The sequence below is a fragment of the Notamacropus eugenii genome, chromosome 1 (genome assembly GCF_028372415.1).
Source record: "Notamacropus eugenii isolate mMacEug1 chromosome 1, mMacEug1.pri_v2, whole genome shotgun sequence".
Lineage (NCBI taxonomy): Eukaryota > Metazoa > Chordata > Mammalia > Diprotodontia > Macropodidae > Notamacropus > Notamacropus eugenii.
This window is the reverse complement of record NC_092872.1, coordinates 698,042,396-698,064,877: the sequence shown is the minus strand read 5'-3', so window position 1 is coordinate 698,064,877 and position 22,482 is coordinate 698,042,396. Positions and strand designations below refer to the sequence as shown.

General features: G+C 41.8%; 1 protein-coding gene across 1 annotated transcript in view; it reads left to right on the top strand.

Annotated features, from left to right (window-relative positions):
* Positions 1-2,613: 2,613 nt before the first annotated feature.
* KCNG4 (potassium voltage-gated channel modifier subfamily G member 4) overlaps positions 2,614-22,482 on the top strand; it is a 41,078-nt gene continuing 21,209 nt past the window's right edge. The window contains exon 1 of the mRNA XM_072636187.1: positions 2,614-3,406. Within this exon, the coding sequence (XP_072492288.1) occupies positions 2,660-3,406 (747 nt within the window). The 5' untranslated portion in view covers positions 2,614-2,659. The remainder of the gene's footprint in view (positions 3,407-22,482) is intronic.

Below are 22,482 nucleotides of genomic sequence, written 5' to 3'. Positions count from 1 at the left end.
GCTGACTTAGCCAAACAAGTATTTAACAATCAATGGCATGGGAATATTGTTCCCAATGAGCACCTTTTCCAGATGTTCAAAAGGTAACAACAGCTGGTTTTGCTTGCCAGATTGGGGGGGGAGAGGAACAAAGAAGGGTATCAATAAATGGAGACTGAATTTCCAAGTGGGATTTCTGCAGTGAATGCATGATGGCAGGAGCCCTCGGTGATGAGTCAGGGGCCAGGGTTCCATGGGGGCTCTGTTGCTAATTTGCTGCATGGCCTGGGGCCTCTTTGGACTTTAGTTCCCTCCTTTGTACAGTAAAGGGGATAGATTAGCTCTAGGGCTCTGAGGATCTTTCTAGCTTTCATACTCTGCATGAGAACCCACTTCCCCCGTATGAGTGTGGTTCACCTGCATTTAGTTATTGGCCATAAAATATGGATGTGGTGATAAAAGCAGGATATTGGGAGAAAACGTATAATGTATAAGCATGAAATTCAAGGGCCAGAATCAAGCTGCTCCATGTCAACTAGAAATCCAGCTGATGCCGGAAAAGAGAGGAACTTTTATCTCTCTTAGGCTACAGAATTTCTTTCTCTATTGAGGTGCATTTTGGATTCTGAGGTTGTGGGCAGTTTTACAAATGATGCTGGCTTGGAAGGACTATCCCATAACGTGGTCACAGGGCTCCTGAGATTGTGTATAAAACTGGAAACAAAGCTGCATGCTGAATAATAATGTAATGCACTCATACTGAGTCAATAAGGTAAAATCATAGCTTGTTAGAGCTTGAAAGGACCAGAGAGATCATCCAACCCAGTCCATCAAATAGTCGAAAAGCATTTACTCAAATGCCTATTGTGTGCTGAGCACTTATAAAGGAAAAAACTAAGGCCCAGAGAAGCAAGGTGACCCATCCAAGGTCACATAGCTAGGGGTTAGCAGATATGGGAAGCATTTAAAGGAAGACTAAATGAAAGTAGTCGCAATGGGAGAGTTAAGAATGTGTCCACCCCATTGGCAAAGTTAAACAAGGTGTTTGAGTTTCCTAACTGGCCTGAACAGCTCATAGTGATGGTGGGATGGTCAGAGTCATAGAACTAGGGGATGGAGGAGAATCTTAGAGATTGAGTCCAGTCCCTCCATCAGCAGATGAAGAAACTGAGGTCCAAAGGATTCAGTGATTTTCCCAGGCTCGTAGAGGAAGAAACCAGCAGACGGTTTCAAGTTCAGGTCTTCTGATTTCAAACCCAGTGCTTTTTCCTAATCTGCATTCCACCCACCTACAATATCCTCCCCCATACTCTCTGCTGCTCTGGATCTTTCCAATCCCTTAAGGGCCCCCGGCTCAAGTCCTAATTCTTAGAAAAAATCCTCCCTAATGACCCCCAGTTCTCCCAGCCTTCTCTATAGCATCCTTTAAGCATAGAATCTTAGAATGTTCAGGATAGAAAGGGCCTTGAAGAGCAGCTTAGTAACCCTGGAAAGGACTTAAGAACATAAAATACCTAGAAAGTCCCCAAGCTACAAAGGAAAGGAGAAAACTGAGATCCATAGAGGTTAAGAGACTTACTCAAGGTCATGAAGGATTTGAGGTGACTAGAACATGGCTTCCAACACTGCCCTTCTCCCCTCAATATTCCAGAAGAGGAAATGTGGGACTACAGAGGAGATGGATGAAAAGCAAGGATAGACACAAAGTATATAGATTTTTTTCAGCGCTATTTAAGTCAAATTAATCATGGCTTTTATATAAAATGGCAAGGCTGACTTTTCCTGCTGCTTAGGAATGAATCATAGGGTCGTGGAAGCTAGAAAGGACCCTAAAGGTCATAAAGTCTAACTCACTCCTTTTAATGCGGAAACTGATGCCCAGAGAGACCGAATGGGTTTGTCCAAGGTCACACAGCTAAAAAGTAATAGAACCAGGATTTGGAGAGTTTGTCAGAAGACCTGGATTCAAATTCTGATTCTGTATTTACTACCTGTTCGGCCTTGGCTAAGTCACTTAGCCATCTCTAAGCCTCAGTTTTCTCATCTATGAAATGAAGGGGTTAGATTAGGTGGACTCTGAGGTCCCTTCCAGCCTCAGTTTCCTCATGTAAAAATGGTGGTCTGAGGTCTCTGCCAACTCCAAATCTAAATCAATAGTCTTATGAAATGCTGTCCAAACACAATTCTCTCTCTCTCTCTCTCTCTCTCTCTCTCTCCCCCCCCCTCTCTTTTCCTCCCTTTTTCTATCTCCTCTCTTTCACTTTCTCCCCCTCTCCTCTTTCTCTTCTCTTTTTCTCCCCTCTTCCTTCCCTCTCTTTCTCTCTCTCCCCTCTCTTTTTCTCTTTCCCTTTCCCTTTCACTCTTTCTCCTCTTCTCTCCTTTTTTTCTACTCCCCCATGTGTGTCTGGTTTTGCCCCTCTCTTTCCCCTCTTTTTCTACCCCCTCTTTCTTTCACTCTGTCTCTGTCTCTTTCACTGTCTCCCCCCTCTCTGCCTTTCTCTCATTCTATTTCCTCTTTCATTCTATCTACCTCCCTGCTCCTTTTCTCTTTCACTCTCACTCTTCCTACACCCCCCCCTTTGCTCTCCTTCACTCTGTCCCCCACTTTTTTTCTTCCTTCGGCCAACAGACAAACCCACTGTAATCCAACTGTGGCGGCTCTCCAGAGATTCCCTCAGAGATGCCGATGCTTTCCAGAGCTGGAGGCAACGAAGGTGCCCGCTGCTTCGCTTCCTGTAGCACCCTGGATCAGATCTCTCACAGTCCAGTCCGGACTGCTTCCATCAAAGGACTTTATTACCAGAGGGCCCGGAAAGTTGTGCATCCAGACCAGTTCCTGAGCGTGGATCTCAAGAGGGAGATCATCGTCAACGTGGGTGGAAACAAGTACCTGCTCCCCTGGAGCACGCTGGACGAGTTCCCCCTGACCCGTCTGAGCAGGCTGAAATTCTGCAGGAACCACGAGGAGATCGCTGAGCTCTGCGACGACTACGACGAAGACAGCCAGGAGTTTTTCTTCGACAGGAGCCCCAGTGCTTTCGGGATGATCGTCAGCTTTCTGGCGGCCGGGAAGCTGGTGCTTCTGCGAGAGATGTGCGCCTTGTCCTTTAAGGAGGAGTTGAAGTACTGGGGGGTCGAGGAGTCCAACCTGGAGAAATGCTGCCTGAGGAAGCTCCGGCAGAAGCTGGAGGAGCTGGCCGACGTGCAGAAGGAAGAGGAGCTGCATCGGCAGAAGGAGGCGGTCGGCGTCTGCACCGAAGACACCCGCTGGGGGCTCTTTATGAGCCACCTGAGGGACATGGTGGAGAACCCGCAATCGGGGCTGCCAGGGAAGGTGTTCGCCTGCCTCTCTGTCCTCTTCGTGGCCACCACGGCCGTAAGCCTCTGCATCAGCACCATGCCGGACCTGAGGGCCGAAGAAGACAGGGTGAGTTCGAGTCACCCCTCGGTCATCAAATGCTTCACGTATCCTTGATATGATGGAAATAGGCCTGTTAGTCACGTGTGGGAGTGGGCAGAGAAGATTTGCTTAGAACTTAGACAAACCAACAATTTCAAACATTCCAACCTAGAATCTCAGACTATTGAGTTTCCATGGGCATATTATATATAGTTTAATGAGAGGTACATAGAGAATCCTAAAATGGCAGAATGTCAGAGCTGGGAGAGACACCAGGGCTGGAAGGGAAATTAGAACATGGGATGTCAGAGCTGGAAGGATCCTTAGGCCACAGAATATCAGAGTTGGAAGAGACTTTACAACATGGAATGCTAAAACACAGATGTCAGAGCTAGAAGGGGCTTTAGAACATAGTCTGTTGGAATTGGAAGGACCCTTAGGTCACATAGAACTGGAGAGGACCTTATCAATCAAACATTTATTCGATTAGACTATAAAATGTCAGAGCTAGGAGGGTCCTTAGAACACAGAATGTCAGAGCTGGAAGGGCCCTTAGAACATAGAAGATTAGAGCTGGAAAAGACCCAGAACATCAGAGCTGGGAGAGAACTAGAAAATCACCTATTCTAGCCCTCTTCATTTTACATATGAAGAAATTAAATCCCAAAGAAGGAAGTGATTTGGCCCAAGGTCACATATGTAGTAAATGGCTATGTTGGAACTAGAGCCCAGGTCCCCTCTTAGTCCAGGGTCATTTCATTAGAATATAAGTTCTCTTCCAATAGATATTGTTTCATTCTTTATGTTTTTCTCCTCAGGAGCACCTAACACAGTGCCTGGCACATAGTAGGCATTTAGTCACTACTTGCCCCTTGATTGATTAGCTTCTCTTTATAAACAATTTTCACTCCACTCAATATCATGTGATTCAAAATACTGAGATTTTCTAATTTGGATTCATAAAAAGGATATTTGCAAACAAAAGAAAACCCACACAATGTATCATACTCTTCTTCAAACCAAAGAGCCTCCTTCAGGAGAGGTAACTATTTCCCTGACAGAGTTTATTTGGTGCAGAGTGACATAGTGCTTCTCAATTTTTAAAAGGCTGCCTTCCTTAAAGACTCGTGTGGAGAAGAAATGCAGTAAAGGAAAAGAAGATGAATAGATTTCAGAAAATCAGGCTCTGATGTAGTCAATGGTTTGTGTAAGATCATCCAGCTCATTAGCAGCAAAGCCAGGATTGGGGCTCAGGTCTCCTGGCAGCCAGTCCCAGTTAGCTGTCTCAGCCTAGGTCACCAAAATAGAGCATTCCTTTTAAAAACAAATCCTCATGACTGTTTACAAATTATATGGACAAAATGGGCTAAGTTCTGCAGTTCAGAGTCTGCAGTGCTGGAAACCAAACATTATATATAAAAGATCCATGGAATTGGGCAAACTAAAATTTGAGATCTTAAGTGCTGTGAAACCTTGGGTAAGTTCCTGCCTCTCTCTGGGCATCTGTTTCATCATTCCACAAAATGAGGAGGCTGCAAAAGAGATTCTCTAATGTCCCTCTCAGCTTTGACATTCTGTGTGGTCACCTTCCATGCCCTAAGATCCCTTTTCCTTTAAGTATTAGAAGTCTGTTGAGTCCACAAGATCATGGTATCCTGTCAGTGTCAGTCCCTTATTTTACAGATGAGGAAACAGACTGAAGGAAGTTAAATGACTTGCCCAAGGTGACACAGATAATAAATTTCAGCTCCTCTGACTCCAAAGGCAGTTTCTGAATGTCAGCATCACTGTACGTCCTGTCTAATGAAACATATTTTCATTATGTACTACAGACATAGAGAGAGATGGAGAGACACAGAGACAGAGAAACGGAGAGGGGGAGAGACAGAAAAGGGAGGGAGAGATACAGAGATAGACAGAGACACAGAGAAAGAGAAAGAGAATGAAGGAAAGGAAAGAGACAGAGAGGGAGAGAAAAAGGAGAGAGAGAAGAGAGGGGAGAGAGAAGAGAAGGGAGAAAGGGAGAGAGAGAGGGAGAAAGGCATACTGCCCAGAAGCTTGTCTATGTTATTGTTCAGGTAGAAATTCAGAGCCAGGGGATGTAACTTATGCCTTGAAATAGAACTGTACATGGTGCAACAGTCTGAGAGCTGAGGATAACTTCAGATCCTTCATCAACATCTACTTAAATTTACATAGAAAAATCAAATACTCCCCTTGTGCTCCAGTGATGTCAGTTTTAGAGAAAACCTCCCAAGATTACTTGCTAAATCTACTGAAAATCAGCTCTAAGTGCTGGTTAGACTTATTGGTCCTAATGATTATGTAAAATTTCCATGGCATTTGGCATTTCTGTAGTATAACCGCAAATGAGTGTGATAGATAAGCCGCTGGGGCTTGGAGCAAGGAAGGCTCTCACCTCTGACACTTCCTAGCTGTTTACCATTGGCAATTCCCTTAACATTCACACCGAGAGTTCCCCATGCTGCTGAAAAAGCACTTCCTTCATGTATTTGTTCATGGTACTTGGCCATCATGTGGCTCAAACTCCTCCCTTAACAGAGGAGAAAACAGAGGCTCAGGGAGGAGAAGGAACTTGTCCAAGGTTACACAAGTATTGGGCAGCTGGTGGTGCAGTAGACAGAGCACCAGATCTGGAGTCAGGAAGACCCAAGTTCAAATCCAGCCTCAGACACTTACAAACTGTGTGGGCAAGTCACTTAATCCTGTTGACCTCAGTTTCCTCATCTATAAAATGAACTGGGGAAGAAAATGGCAAACCACTCCTGTATCTTTGCCAAGAAAACCCCAAAAGGGGTCATAAAGAATCAGACACGACTGAACAACACCATAAGTAGTAACTGGCAGAACCAGGCTGTAAATCCATGGACTGTCAGAGCTGAAAACAACCTTAGAAATAATGTTGTCCAACATCTTTATCTTATAGAGAAGGCAACTGAAGCCCGAGTGGGGGAAAGTGATGATTTCTCTAACTCCAAATTCAACACTTTTACCACTACAATCAAGTACTTTTCTAACTTTTGAAGTCATTAATTATTAGGTTACTTATTACTGGCATGATATACTTGGGAAGATTAGGAGTCAGAAGACCACTTATTATCCATGTGACCTTGGGTAAGTCACTTATCCTTCATGAGTCTACAAAATGAGGGGGTTCAATTAGGATAACTAGCATTTATTCAGCACTTGAACTTTTGCAAAATACTTATACATGTTGTCTCATTTGGTGCTCTCTACAACTTTGGGAGACAAGTGCTGTTGTTATTCCCATTTTACAGGGAAGGAAACTGAGGCTGAGAAGTTGAAACTAAAAATTGTCCAGGGTCACATAGCTAATAAATGCCTGCAGGAAGATTTGAACCTCAGGCCTTCTTCACTCTGAGGCCAGTACTATCTATTGCACTTAGGTTGCTCTTGCTTCCCCAAATCCATGATCCTAATAGGAAGCAAAATGATAAAATCTCAAATTAAGGTCCCTTACAGATCTAAAATTCTTGATGCCCCAGCTCCTCTTTTTATAAATCAAGAAACTGCAGCATGGAGCACTCAGATGATTCTAACAAGGTCACAGAACAAAGTCACTCAGTGGTACATGGATTCTGAGCTCAGACTTTGCTGGGCCACTCCCCCTTCTCCTGCAAAATTCAAGGGAACCTCCCTTGGGAAGATGCCCTGCAGTGACCATTTTCAAGGCAGCCAGATGACTTGTCTCAAAAACGAATTCATTCTTTTGCAGATCTTGCCTTTGGAACCTGAAACCAATAGATTTACATTCATGCCCATGCAGCATAGAAAGGAAGTTCCTTTTCTTATAGAAGGCCAGTGATTTTTCTCAGAGCCCAGAGAATTCCCCAAACAAAACAGCCTCCTGATACCTCTGACACCTAGTGTCACCCTCGGCAAGTCCCATCCCCTCCCTGGGCCTCATCTAACAAATGGAGGGGGCGGGGGGAGTTGGATTAGATGCCTCTGAAGTCCTTTCTGGCTCTGCATCTAAGATCCTATGGTGTGCATCAAAATGCTTTGTCCATAAAAGACACAAGAGAGTATCAAAATGGGGACTGAATTAAGCTTTCTAATTAAAAGCATGTCACTCTGCAATTCAAAAGTTTTCAGTGGCTCCTCATGGCTAAGGAATAAAATTCCTTAACACAGCATTCTAGGCTCCCTCAATCTGGTCCCAATTTATCTTTTCAGCCATGTCTATGTCTATGTATGTATATGTGTATGTGTGAACACACATGTATGTTATGCATACATATTTATCTACATGTATATATTTTTTCATTCCACTATTTTCCCATGTGTATCTTCTTTGTTTACCAGTGACTCACTCCCAGAAGACCCATAGCTCTTTACTTTAATAAATTTCTTCCCCCTGACTCAAACTCCCCTCCCCTCTGTTCTCTTCATCCAAATGCAAATCATACTCATCTTTCAAGATAAAGTCCAGCTAGTGGATAGCACACTGGGCCTGGAGTCAGGAAGACGTGCCTCATACACGTACAAGCTGTGTGACCCTGAAGAAGTCACTTACCCTTTCCTGGTCAGTAAAATGAGGATAATAGTAGCACCTCCCCCCTAGGGTTGTTGAGTGGATCAATGAGGCAATATTTGTAGAGCATTCAACACAGTGCCTGACACACAGTAGGTAAGGGCTTAATAAATGTTCCCTCCCTCCTTCTTCCCATCTTTCCTTCTATCCTTCCTTCCTTCCCTCTTTCCCTGTTTTCTTTCATCTTCCCTCCTTTTATTCTCCTTTCCTTCCCGCTTCTTTCCTTCCTCCCCCCTTTCCTTTCTTCTTTCCTTCTTTACCTCCTTTCTTCCTTCTTTCCTTCCTTCTATTTTCCTTCCCTTTTTCTTTCCTTCCCTTCCTCTTCCTGTCTTCCATTCCATGAGAAGCCTTCCCAGACCATCTCAGTCCATAATGATGTCTCCCTCTTCTGAAACTCCAAAAACTAAATATCTGCACCATTCCAATTCCTGGACTCACAGAGAACTTGAAACTATTCAATTCAATCTCCTTATTTTACTAATGGGAAAACTGAAGCCCAGAGAGGTACCATTAGATCTTTTTTTCCCTGAAGGTTGGTGTGACCTCCATGATTAGGCTTCAAACTCTTTGAAGATAAGGATCATGGCCTGGCACATTGGAGTGCACCTGTAATTCCAGGAACTGGAAGAGCTGAGGCTAGAGAATCTCGAGCTCGGGAGTTTTGAGCTGCAGTGGAAAATGCCAGTTGGGTATCCCAACTAAGTCTGACATTAAGATGGTGAGCACCCAGGAGCAGGGTTCTTCCAGGTAGACTAATAAGGAGAAAATTAGCCAAAGTGGGAAATGAGCAGGTCAAATGTTCTAGGCTGACCTTGCACATCTAGAATGAGTAAGGGAGGGAAACTCCATCTTCAACCTAAAGGAATGAATGAATTGACATTAAAATAAAATAAGAATCATTTAAAATTTCTTTTTCTCCGTCCCCTTACACTGAACACAGGGCTCTTTGCCCATAGCAGAAACTCAATAAATATTCATTGAACCAACTATGACATTGCTGGGATCATTTAAAAATGAAAACATTTATTCTTAGGAGCAGGCTGGGGAAGACTGGAATATTTAGGACATAGTGGGAGATAGGACGGCAATCTAGTGTAAGGTCGAGTCTCAATTTTGTCATTAATTGTCATCGTACCTTTACCCTGGGGACCTTCACCTTTGTTTTTACTCTGTCTTTCTCTTCAAAAACCCCTTCTACATTCTTTTTATTTTCTGCTATCTCTTCATTTCATCACAGTAAGCCAGATGGAATTTACCCATGGCAGATGGAATTTTAAGCTTATTCCTCAATCCTTGGTCCCTTACTCTTTATTACCACTGAACCATTAAAAAGTGGGACTACAAAATAACCTCGTCTGTGGAAAACTACTACTAGTGTAGGACAAATAGAGCTTTTGCCCAGGGTGACAACATCAGCAGGGAATGGGTATCTTTTTTTCCCATGAGGGTAGACTTTTTCTCCAAGATACCTGCCAGCCCCTCACCTCACCTCAAAGTCCTCAAGTGGGTTGCTACTCCCAGGGCTCTATATTATGGTAGCCCTTTTCTGGGACCCACCTTCCCCCACAACCTCCATGTGGGCAAAGCTGAGACTTTCTGGGGCAATCCCAGATGCATCCATGATTCAACTGTCCTTTGAAGGTACCTTGCACAGCTAGATTTACCCTAGGGACATTTGTGACTAGTTCTAGTTCTGCATCTATCTTCTATCCAGTCACCCTTCCTCCAGAGACAAAGTAATTCATAATTGAACAATTATAAGGATTTGATGTTTCATACCAATACATATATCTTCCCCTCACCTTTGTGGGCAGCTACTTGGCACAGGGGATAGAATGCTGAACTTGGAGTCAGGAGGACCTGAGTGTTCAAATCTGACCTCAGGCACTTACTAGCTGTGTTATCCTGGGCAAGTCACTTTGCCCTGTTTGCCTCAGTTTCCTCCTCTATAAAATGAGCTGCAGAAGGAAATGGCAAACCACTCCAGGACCTTTGCCAAGAAAAGCCTAAATGGGGTAATGAAGAGTCAGACACAACTAACAATAGCACAAGACATTTGACATCTCCCTCTTTATACACTTTTCCTTGGCCTTGGAAACAATCCCACAAAGAGCCCCCAGATTGTTTGCAACTTTGCCTTTGGCTTTCCGGGGTTTGATGATTTTTCCGGAATCCCTCTCTTATTTTCTCTGTTTTTATCCCCTCTAAACCTGTCCCTTTCTTTGCACCCTCTAAGATGTTTTTTGAGGGTTCCTTTACTCAAGCCTACTTCCCTCATCACCCTGACCCTAATCTGTCTACAGAGATTTCCCTCATCCATTCTTGGAGAATTGTGCACGTACATTCGTCCTTCATTGCCGAAGAAGACCACGCCATCACAGAAATAATGACATGACTTGCACTTGACTTTGTTTTGAGTGTGTGAGAGCTGTGCAGGTCACCAGCCTCACTTCTCCTCCACAGCCATCTGAATCCAGTGACCAGATATTCATCAGGATGATTGGAGATGACCCAGGATGAGGCAATTGGGGTTAAGTGACTTGCCCAAGGTCACACAGCTAGTGAGTGCCAAGTGTGTGAGGTGAGATTTGAACTCAGGTCCTCTTGACTCCTGCACTGATGCTCTATCCACTGCACTACTTAGCTGCCCCTCTTGGAGAATTATTAGGAATCTAGAGTGTAAAATCTGGAAAGGACCTTAGAAATCACTTAGTCAAACAAATCCCTGTGAGGAAATGGCATTTCAGAGAGAAGGAATTTGTACAAGGTTACACAGCTCAGGAGCAGCAGACTCTCCTCACCAACTAATCTAGATCTTTTTTCACTAATTTTGCTTCCATTCTTTCTTCCTACTGATGCTTGCCATTAGCCAAGAATAAATATTCTGTTCTTAGGAACTTCCTTTCCTTTGGAATTTCTTTATCATAGTTCATAAATTTTGAGCTGGAAGGGATCTTAGAGACCATCAAATCCAGCCTCCCATTTTACAGATGAGGAAACTGAGGCACAGAGAAGTTAAGGGACTTGCTCAAGATCACACAACCAGTAAGTGTCTGTGGTGGAATACATATAACCAAGTCTTTCAGAGTCCAAGTCAAGTGAATTTCCCATTAGACTACTTGCCTCCTTTAAATGATATAGATAGATAATAGATGGATGGATAGATAGAAGGATAAATGGATGGATGGAGATAGAAGGATAGATGGATGGATAGATAGATGATAGAAGGATAGATGGATGGATAGATTGACAGATGGATACAAGATTGGATGGCTAGATAGATGGATGGCTAGATGGATAGATGGATAGAAAGGATAGAAAGATAGATACATAGATAATAAGATAGATGAATGGATAAATAAATAGATGAGGCAAGCATTTATTAAATACTTACTGTGTTCTAGGCTTATGTTAAGTGTTAGGGTTACAAAAATATATGTAGAAACAAAGAAAAAATGTCCTCAAGAAGAGGACATTCCAATAGAGGAAAACAATACATAAAAGAGCCAAAGAGCAGGAGGGGAGAGAAAGGAAGGTCACCTCATAGAAACAAAGTAGAGAGTAGTCAGGTTTCAGTTAGATTTAAGTTAGAAATAAGCATGGCAATCTGGGCACTTCCTTAAAGTGGAATTTCTGAGGAGGAATTTAGGAATAATTATAAAAATTAATTTAAATCAACTTCACAATGAAAAGTCATGTTGTAGAGATGTGCATTAATGGGAACTTAGCATGTTACAATACTTCAAAAGATCCCTGATTCCCAATCCTGTGATCAGTGTGAGTACCTATAGTCTACTTCAGTAGATGGATGGCCTCACCATGAACCATTCCTACCCTTATGTTTGACATTCATGTATATTTATAAATATACTGGAAAGAATATTTGAGTGAGGGCAAAGAGGTGTAGGTTTGAGTCCTGACTTTCCCTCTAACTACCTATGTGTCTTAGATATGTCATTTTCTTCTCTTGACCTCTGTTTTCCCATCTGCATAAGGAGGGAATTAGAATAAAGATTTAGCTCTGAAATTCTAAGACTTTGTTTTCTTTTTCTTTTCCTTTCTTCCTTTCTTTCTTCTTAGGAAGGAGATAGTTGTGGTCAGTGTATAAAAATTTTCTAAATTCTGCTTTTCTCACTTGACATAATTTCACACAGATCTTTCCATAGTCTTTGGTTCCATTGTATCAATGGACCTCATTCTACTGAGCCATCCCTCTTTATTGCGAATTTATGTTGTTTCTAGTTTTTATATTATTAAGTATAGTACCATTGTAAAAAAAAATAATAATAATAAAAACATCTTTTAAACTTTTAAGTTATTTCCTTGGGATAAATTCCCAGTAGCATGATTAAATTAGAGGTTATGGCCAGTCTTATGACTCTTGTATAGTATTGCCAGATTACTTTAGAGAAGTAATTTGCAATACTACCCATAGTGTATGAGTACTTTTTCCACAGCCCCACCCACACTGGGTTTGATCATTTATACTTACTTTTGAAAGAAGTAGTGTATGGAGTGGAAAGAGGGTCAACCTTGAGGTAAAAAAAAAATCTGGGCTCAAGACCTGCATATTATTTAGACTTTAAGTCAGTCAATAAGTATTTACTTAGTGCCTACTGTGTACTGGACACACTATGGATATAGAGAAAGACTTCAGACAGATTTCTAAGACTGCCAGTTGCAGAGGAGTTGCCAATCTGTATCAGTGGATAGAGTCTCTCCACCAGGGAGTTCCCCACACCAATGAAATCATTGATCTAGGTTGGAGCAAAAAATTTTTTTTATGTATTTCATTTCTAGTCAGTGAAGCTTTATACACTAATTATTTTAAATGAATACCTGTATTTATTAATGAAGTTGGGCATTTTAAAAGGAGCCAAATAGGACAGTAGATAGAGTTCTAGGCTTGAAATCAGGAAGACCTGAGTTTGAATGTGATCTCAGACCACTGTGACCCTGAGCAAGTCATGTAACCTTTGTTTGCTTCAGTTTCTTTATCATAAAATAGAAGTAATAATAGCCCCTATTTCTCCTATTAGTGTAAGGATCAAATGAAACAATACTTGTAAAGCGCTTAGCACAGGGTCAACCACAGAGTAGGTGTTATATAAAAATATTAGCTATTATTAGCATAGTTCTGCCTGGCACACAGTAGGTGCTATAGTAATGCTAACTTATTATTTAGCATGGTGCCTAGCACACAGTAGGTGCTATATAAAAATATTAGCTATTATTAGCATAGTTCTGCCTGGCACACAGTAGGTGCTATAGTAATGCTAACTTATTATTTAGCATGGTGCCTAGCACACAGTAGGTGCTATATAAAAATATTAGCTATTATTAGCATAGTTCTGCCTGGCACACAGTAGGTGCTATAGTAATGCTAACTTATTATTTAGCATGGTGCCTAGCACACAGTAGGTGCTATATAAAAATATTAGCTATTATTAGCATAGTTCTGCCTGGCACACAGTAGGTGCTATAGTAATGCTAACTTATTATTTAGCATGGTGCCTAGCACACAGTAGGTTCTATATAAAAATATTAGCTATTATTAGCATAGTTCTGCCTGGCACACAGTAGGTGCTATAGTAATGCTAACATTATTTAGCAGGGTGCCTAGCACACAGTAGGTGCCATATAAATTCTAGCTATTATTACTATTATTACAGTGCATCACAGTGCCTTACACGATATAAATGGCAGCTAGGCTGACTGGTGCCTGTCTTGTAGCTAGTTCGACTCTCAAGGGCACACTGAGAGTTCAGTTAGGGTTGAAAGTAGCAAATTATGTTCACCGGAGGGAACTGCATCCTGGAAAATAGGGCAACTCAAGAAAACATGTTCAGGGCAGGGCACCTACATATCATCCTCCTCCTCCTCCTCATTGTCATAGTGCTTAGCGCTGTGCCTGGCATCTTGTAGGCAATATATAAACACTGTTTAGAACAATCATAATTATTATCCTTACTGAAATCCTTTATTTACTCTTTGTGTTTGCTCTTTTATGAATTGTTTGCTCATAGCCTTTGTCCATTAGAGACAAGACAAAGCTGAAGGAAGGCATTTGGGATAGAGCCCTGGGTTCATTTACAGCGCTGTGTTTCTGTCCTTTGAATGTGGATGTGTTGATGCTTGATGAGTTCAAAATTAAGGAAACAAAAACAAGATGTTGATGCTCCTTGGACAAGCGCTCTCTACTAGACAGAGCCTTCACCATGATACATGTGAGGTCCCTCATGAAATAAATATCAAATGCCTCTATGCCATTCAGGGTGAAATTCTCTGGCATTCAAATATGTGAGTTTATTAAAAGTTCTAGATAATAATAACATCTAGCATTTATAAATTTGCAAAACACTTTACAAATATTATTTTATTTTATCCTCACAACTGTCCTAGGAGGTAGGTGCTACTATTGCTGCCATTTTACAATAGAGGAAACTGAGTCAGATGGAGGTTAAGTGCCTTGCTCTGAGTCATACAGCTAGCAAGTACCTGAACAACTCTAGGAGATATGTGCCATAATTATCCCCTTAACGGTTGAGGAAACTGAAGCAGATAGATGTTAAATGACTTGACCAGGAACACATAGTAAATTTCTGAAGTAGCATTTGAACTCTGACTTGAGGCACTCTAGTCTCTCCACTTCATCATCAGCTGTCTCTATTTATACTGTGGAAGGTCTTAGACCCAGAGGTTCTTGATTAAGGTCAAGGTTCTCTTTCAATGTATATTTCTGGGGCACAAGGCAGAGTTATATCTACACCTCCCTCCACACACACACACACACACACACACACACACACACACACACACACACAGAATTCACTAAACATTTATTCCATTTATCTAAACTTTGATTGGGCAGTTGGATGGCACAGTGGGTAAAGCACTGGGCCTGGAGTCAAGAAGACCTGAGTTACTCAGATACTTTCTAGCTGTGTGACCCTAGGCAAGTCACTTCACTCCATTTGCTTCAGTTTCCTCATCTGTAAAACAAGCTAGAAGAGGAAATGGCAAAGCATTCCAGTGTCTGCCAAGAAAACCTCAAGGACACTGACAGGGCTGAACAGTAACAACACAGCTCTGACTGATGACTTTTTACCTTGTCTTATTTGGAACCACCTCCCCTTGCCGCCTCCTTTTTACCCTCCTTCCTCTGGTTTTTCTTCATTAGAACAGAAAGTCCCTGAGGGCAAGGACTGCCTTGTTTATCTTTGTATCTCCAGTGCCTGGCACATGGTAAGCACTTAATGAATTCCTTTTCATTCAATCATTCATTCATTCACCCACAACTCTATTTTCTCCAAGGTTAAGCCAATGAAACCCAAGTTGCATCAGGGCCTCCCAAACTGGAAAGGCTCCAGCGATGGCCTACATCTGGTATAGGGAGAAGATGCTCTGGCTTTGAATTTGGAGGAACAGGATAACGTTTGTACAGCACTTAGCACAGTGTCTTAACACAGGTGCTTAATAAATACTTGTTTCTTTCACCCCTCTTCCTCCTGTGTGACCTTGGGCAAGTCAGTTCAGTTCCCTGGGCTTCTGTTTCCTCATCGATAAAATGAGGAGGCGGAACAAGAGTGGCCCTGGTTCTGTTGTCGGTCTTTACCCCTTCCTCCCAAGATTACTGCAAGGATCCAAGGAAATAACATTTGCAAAAGCTCTTAGCATCACACCTGGCACAGCAGGTGCTTACTGAATGCTGTTTTCCCCACGCTCCCACCTCCACTTGCTGCACAGACTCTTGAGGAGGCAGGAGAGCACAAAGTCCAGGTTACAATCAGCACTAGGTGGCAAGCTTCTTACCTCTCCATAATCCTGATAATCTTCTTTTAAAGGATTTGGAGGAAAAATCCAAACCGCCTTCCATCAGTAAAAAGAGACATCATAAACTACATTCTGAAGAGTCTAGTGTAGTGTCAACATCACAGGAAGGAGTCATTCTCTGAACATACCCTGGATTGTGATTTTCAGTTCTGAGGTAGGCTGGAATGAGAAAAAGAAGGATGGTGAGGAAGGATGGCATGAGAAAGACAGAAGAAGGATCTGGGAAAGTGTGGTCTCCAGCAGAGGAGAGGCAGTCAGGGTGCTTACCTGCTCATTGCCTCCATTTCAGCTGCCTCTAGGCCTGGAAGGGATGTTGGAAACCGTCTAGTCCAATCTTCTCATTTTACAGATGAGAAAACTGTGGTCAAATCCAAGTATAAGGTTAATTATAACTATCATCCCTGTTTTGCAGGATTATTGTGATGGAAGCATTTTGTAGACCTTAAAGTGACATAGAAAGTTATTATTTATTATTCTTCTGAAGAAGGATAAAGAGACCTTGTCTTCAGAAAACAAATCTAAGATCAATGGATGGAAATTACTGAGAGGTTCAGTAAAAAAATAAACCAAACTGTCCAAGTATGGAGACAGGTAGTGAGCTCCTTGTCACTGGAGGTATTCAAACAAGTTTAGATGACCAACATGAGGCAGGGAATTGGATTAGATGACCCCTAAAGTCTCTTCTAAGATTCCATGAAATATTTCTTTCGTTTGGTCTCTTTGGGGTCATATTTGCTGAAGTTTGCTTGGAAGCCAAGTTAGTTTGGAAGCCAAATTCCATTGTCTTCCACAGCGAATTAATTGTTCATAGCTGAAGGAAGTATTTAAGAAAAAGCTGGATGTCAGCAGCGATTCAGGCAATCTCTCTGAAGACTCATATAAAGCTTCTCGCAGTAATCATGGAAAGCCTCCACTCTGGCTTATCTTACAGACCAGTAAAAATTTTACTGAGACAAAACTAGGAATTTGGGGGCCTGAGGAAAGTAACATAACCATCTCCCAAGACAAATAGTAGGACACCTTAGAAGAATGAAGAAAACAGAATTTCAGGTCACCATCTGGCAAACAGGGAACTAGACTGGATGGAAGAACAGCCCACTCCAACCTACCATTAGGTGGCTTCCCATTTTAGTGAATTATTCTTGCTAACTAAGCTGGTAATACAGGTGGGGTCATGGATCTCAAAATTCAAGTCCCTGAGCCAAAGCTCCAATTATCCTCCCTAGTTTCAGTTCTGTTTACAGATATACCTTTTAGGACTAGACTTGGCCTTTGGGTTTTCTGCCCCTTGACTGTACTCAGTCCTGCCTGCTTCTTGTACAATTCTATAAACTGTATTTCTGTCTTCTTAGGATCTCATGCCATTTACTTTACCAATATGAAATTTGCCAAGGGTTTTGACTCAGCATTCTTCAGTTCAATTGAATTCACTCAGTATTTAGAGGTGTCTACAATGTCCAAGAACTTGGGAAAACAGAAAAATGACAAAATCTAACTTCTTGAGGAGCATCTATGCTGGCATTCTCAGTCCCTCAGGACTTAACTTACCTATTTCTCTTTCTTTGGCTTTCAATATTTCAGATTTTTACTCTAACTCTCACTTCAGGTTCTTCCTAGAATCATATTATCATCAACTCAAAGAAACTTAGAGCTGGAGTTTTAGAACACAGAGCGTTAGATCTGTTTGGGATCATAGAAAACAGAACACAAAATTTTAGATTAATAAGGGAGATTTGAACTTTCAAATAAGGAATATTAGATTTGAAAGTAACTTTGGAATATAGTATATTGGAGCTGAATGGGACCATATAACATAGAATATTGGAACACAAAGTTTTAGAATACTGAGAAACATTAGAACACAGGACTTTAGAATATAGAATATTAGGCAGGAAATTAACTTTGGAACATAAAATGTTGGATTTGGATGTAGAAGGAACATTAGAACATAAAACATTAGAATATGGAATATTAGACCTGAAAATAACTTTGGAACATAGAAAATGTTGGAGCCTGAAGGAAGCTTGGAAAAAAGAACAAAGTAGAATGTTAGTTTTGGATGATTCCTTAGAGTATAAAATATTGAAAAGGCCTGGAAGCACCCTTGGAATATACTGTCTGAACTGGAAGAGGCCTTAAAAGAAAAAATACTGGAGCTGGAAAAAAAGGCTTCAGGTAAAAAATTATTCTTCTCAATCTCTAGAAGAGCTGGGAATCTTGGAATCTCAGGTAGAGGACCCTGGCACAGGTTGAGCTGGCATAACAAGCTCTTATACCACACAGAAGTGAGAAGAGATAAGATGACACGGAGCAGCAGGATGACCCATGGTGAATTGCTCTCTCCTTCCAGAGACAATAAGGAAATGGAGACCCAGCCAACAGCTTTGGTGGGCTGCCTTTCAAAGGTGTCCAGAGGGGCTTCCAGCCTCATCGACCCTTCACAGATATCAATAGGCAAAAAGAAGACAGCCATTGACCTGGAACATCAGAAAGACCTGCTAGAGTAGACCATCATCTCAGCATTTTAATGAGTCATACATAGCCCATTTAATCTGGAGGGAGCCTTAGAGATCATTAATTCCAACCCCCTAATTTCACAGAAAAGAAAATTAAGGAAGAGAGGGGAAGTGATTTGGCCAAGATCAGGCAGCCAGGAGGAGAGTCCAAGTGGCTAGAAGAATACTCTTTCCAGTAAAACGCCTTCTCTCTGTTGCTCCCTGACTCCCCAACCACCACCATTTTTTTTTTCGATCCATAAGTAGTTAACCTTCTTATGGGAAACTACTATTCATTCATTCAGAAAACATTTATGATCATCATATTTTGGAGCTTTAAAGAATCTTAGAGATCATCTAGTCCAACCCTCTCATTTTACACATGAGCAAACTAAGGCCCAGAGAAGCTAGGGGACTTGCTGAAGGTCACATAGATAGTAAGTACCCAATAAGTAAGTAAGAACCCAGGTATTTTAACACCAAATGCAATTCTCTTGCCAGTATATCATGTTTCTTTTCTACTATTCAATTACTAAGTACCTCCTATATATAAGTATTATGTTACAAAGATCATTAAGAACCAAGGCCTACCCTCAAGGAGCTTACAATCTAATGAGGAAGCTAAGGCACATGAACAGTGACTACTGTATAAAATAGAAAATGAGAATTATGTAAGAGAGGTGCGAATGGAGTGGTCTGAGTGATTTGGGCATGAAGAGAAGTAGCAAAATATAACAAAAAATGCCCTGGATTTGAAGATAGAGGACCCAAGTTTGAATCTTGCCTCCACCACTTCCCAAGTTTTATGACTTTGGGCAAATCATCTGACGTTTCTGAGTCTAAGTTTTCTCATCTAAGTAACCTTGAAGGTCCTTTCCAGCTCTCTGATCCTACAATTCTGGTGAACAGGAAAGATGGCCATAGCCATTTGACTTCTGCCTGGAGGAGAATCAGGGGACACTTCTTAAAGGACGTCTCACATGAGCCAGGTCTGCAAAATAGGACACAAAAGTAGTACCATGGAAAGATATGGATAGTAGGGGGGACAGCAAATTCCATGTCTACTACTTAAGGGCTATGTGACCTTGAGCAAGTCACTTCCCCCTCACTAGTCCTCAGTTTCCTCTGTAAAATGATAGCATTGCACTAGAGTAGAAAAGGGTCCTTAACCCTTTTTGTGTTGTATCTTGGACTCATTTGGCAAATCTGGTAATGCTTTTGAATAATGCTTTTAAATTCATAAAAATAAAATAATTAAGATTTCAAAGGAAGTCAATTTTGTTGAAATACAGTTAACAAAATATTAACAAAAAAACCCAAAACAAAACAAGTTCATTGACCCCAGGTTAAGAACCCCTGGCTATTCAATTTCAATAGAAACTTCCCTTTTGGTTCTAAATCTGTGGACCTGTGAACATAGTTTCTGCTTTGCATTCTTTTCCTTTATAAACAGACCATTTCAGAGCATAACCAATCTGTACTCACAAAAAGTCAAGTGCTGCGGCATCCCGAAATTGCCCTCAGATGTCAGTGACTGTCATCTGAAAATGTCAGTGATCAATCAATCAGAGGGCTGTTTGTACTTGGCTCTTCTAAGAACTTTCTCTTTCAAACTGAGTACTTTAAAAAGGCAAACTCTATTTCAGGCCCCACACTCCCTGGAAGCTAGTCAAGACAAATCCACTTGGGAGTCAGTAAAACTGGTGAACCCAGCAGATCTGCTAATAGGAGAACAAAAGACGGAGCTGGAGATTCTAGAGAAGTCCAGCATGTTAGTGGTTTGCAAAATCAAAGGATTTAAAAGCTGGGAAGGAGCTTAGATGCCAGGTTCTTAATCTGGAGTCTGTGAACTTTTTTTTAAAACATTTTGATAACTTTTTCAATATAATTGGTTTCCCTTGTTAATCCTAAGTCATTTGTTTTATCCATTTAAAAGCATGGTTCTGAGAAGGCTTTACCAGACTGCCAAACAGGGCCATGGTACCAGAAGGGTTCAAAATTCCTGCTCCAGTCCAAGAGCCCCATTGTCCAAAGGTCCAGGGCCAAGGTCACACACAATACCTAAAGCAGCAGACTCAAAAGCACACAATCAGGTTTCCCAGCAGCTGTTCTTTCCCCCCAAGTGCAGACGGTAAGCAAAGACACAGTACCTCATTAGGTGAACTCCTCATTAACTCAGCCCCATCTACCATCTGCTAGTGAGTCTGAGGCGAGACTCACAGCCCTTTCTGTGACATCAGCAGGATTCCACGAGTTAGCAAAATGGTCTCAGGTAGGAGTTCCCAGGACCACAGATTCTCACTTTTGCCCGTGTAAGCATTTTATGCTTTATTATAGAAAACAGGAGAGGAAGGAAAGGGAGTAGAGGAGGGAAGAAAGACACAAGCCTCACCAAGACCTCCTGAGGAACCCAGGGCACCTGATTCCTGATTCCCCACTATCTGTACTAAATCCAAAATCTCAGAATCTTGGAGTTGATAAGAACCCTCATCAGGGCTCCTCTGGACTAATATGCCTGCAGAGTAGTGAAGCCCCTGTACAACATTCTTCGTGTGTATCATCTAGTCATCGACTAGAGACTTCCAAGGAAGGGAAGCCTATTACTTGCCTCTAAGATCGTCCATTCCACTTTTGGTTAGTTCTAATTGTTAACAAGTGTTTTCTTTTGTTTAGTTGAAATCTGCTTCTCTGAAACTTCCACCTACTGAACCCAGTTCAGCCTTCTGGGGCCAGGCTGGGCAAATTATATCCTTCTTCCATACAGTCTTTGAAGACAGCTCTTGGGCATTTTTGTTGTTGTTTAGTCATTTCAGTTATGTCCAACTCTTAGTGGCTCCATTTGGGGTTTTCTTGGTTTGCCATTTCCTTCTCCAGTTCATCTTACAGATGAGGAAACTAAGGCAAATAGGGTGACATGACTTGCCCAAGGTCACACAGCTACTAAGTATCTACGGCCAAATTTGAACTCAGGTCTTCCTAACTTTAGATCCAGCACCCTATCCAGTGCACCGTCTAGCTGCTCTTGTTTGTGTCCATCCCCAAATCTTTTCATTAGTCTGGTCTTAAACATCCCCAGTCGCTTGAGCCACTCCTCTTATGGCATGGTCTCCCTTAACATCCCTCACCATCCTGGGTCCCCTCCTCTGAGCATGCTTCAACTTGGCAATGTCTTTCCTAAAATGGAGTGCCAGAACTGAGCACCATCCTCCATTAATGGTCTGACCAGAGCAGGGTACAGAAGACCCATCACCTCTCTCATTAGCCAGAGGTTCTTAACCTAGTTTGTGCCTGTGGAGTCCTTCTCAGACTAATGTTCTTAAATGCATAAAATAAAACCCATGTAAAATTACAAAGGAAACTAATTATGTTGAAATACAGTTATCCAAATTTTTTTTAAATCTAGTTCATAGACCTTGGTTAAAAACCTCTTTATGTTGACACCAAGCCTCTCTTAAAGTTAGTTAGGATAGTACTGTCTTTTGTGGCTTCCAGGTTACGCTACTATATTATGTTGTGTGTGGCCCATTAAAGACCTATGATTTTTTTCAAATGAACTGCAGTCTAACCTTATCATTCCCATCCTATCCTTGGATAGTTCATTTTTAAAATCCAAGTGTAGGACTTTACACTCATCCTACGCAATTCACTTGGGCTCATTATTCCAGCCCATTGAGATCTTTGGGGATCTCAGTTCTTCCATCCCAAGTGTTAGCCATACTTTCCAGCTTCACCTTATTTGCTGATGGGACAAAGATGGCATCTAAGCTTTCATTCAGGTAATTAATGGAGATGTTGAACAGCACAGGGCAAAGCAGAGATCCCTGGCTCCCTTCATGTCCTCTACATAATTGATCATTCTTTTAAATAAGACACAAGAATACCATTTCTGCAAAGTATTGTTAACCTATCTAACAAGCCTGGTTTTCTCGTATGGTTTGCGAATTGACGTTGAAATCTTTCCCCAAAAAGGAGTTCCAAATGTTTTGTGACCAGGAAGCACCACTGGAATGTGTGTCTATTGTCTCCCCCAAGGGACTATGCTTAAAGGGGCAGAATTCACTGTCACTGGAAATCATAAATGGGATTTCAGCATGTCAGGAGACTAAGGAATCAAGTCCAGCTCCCACATTTTACAGATGGGGAAACCAAGGCTCAGAAAGGTCAAGACATTTGTCCAACCTCACACAGGGAAGTAGGAG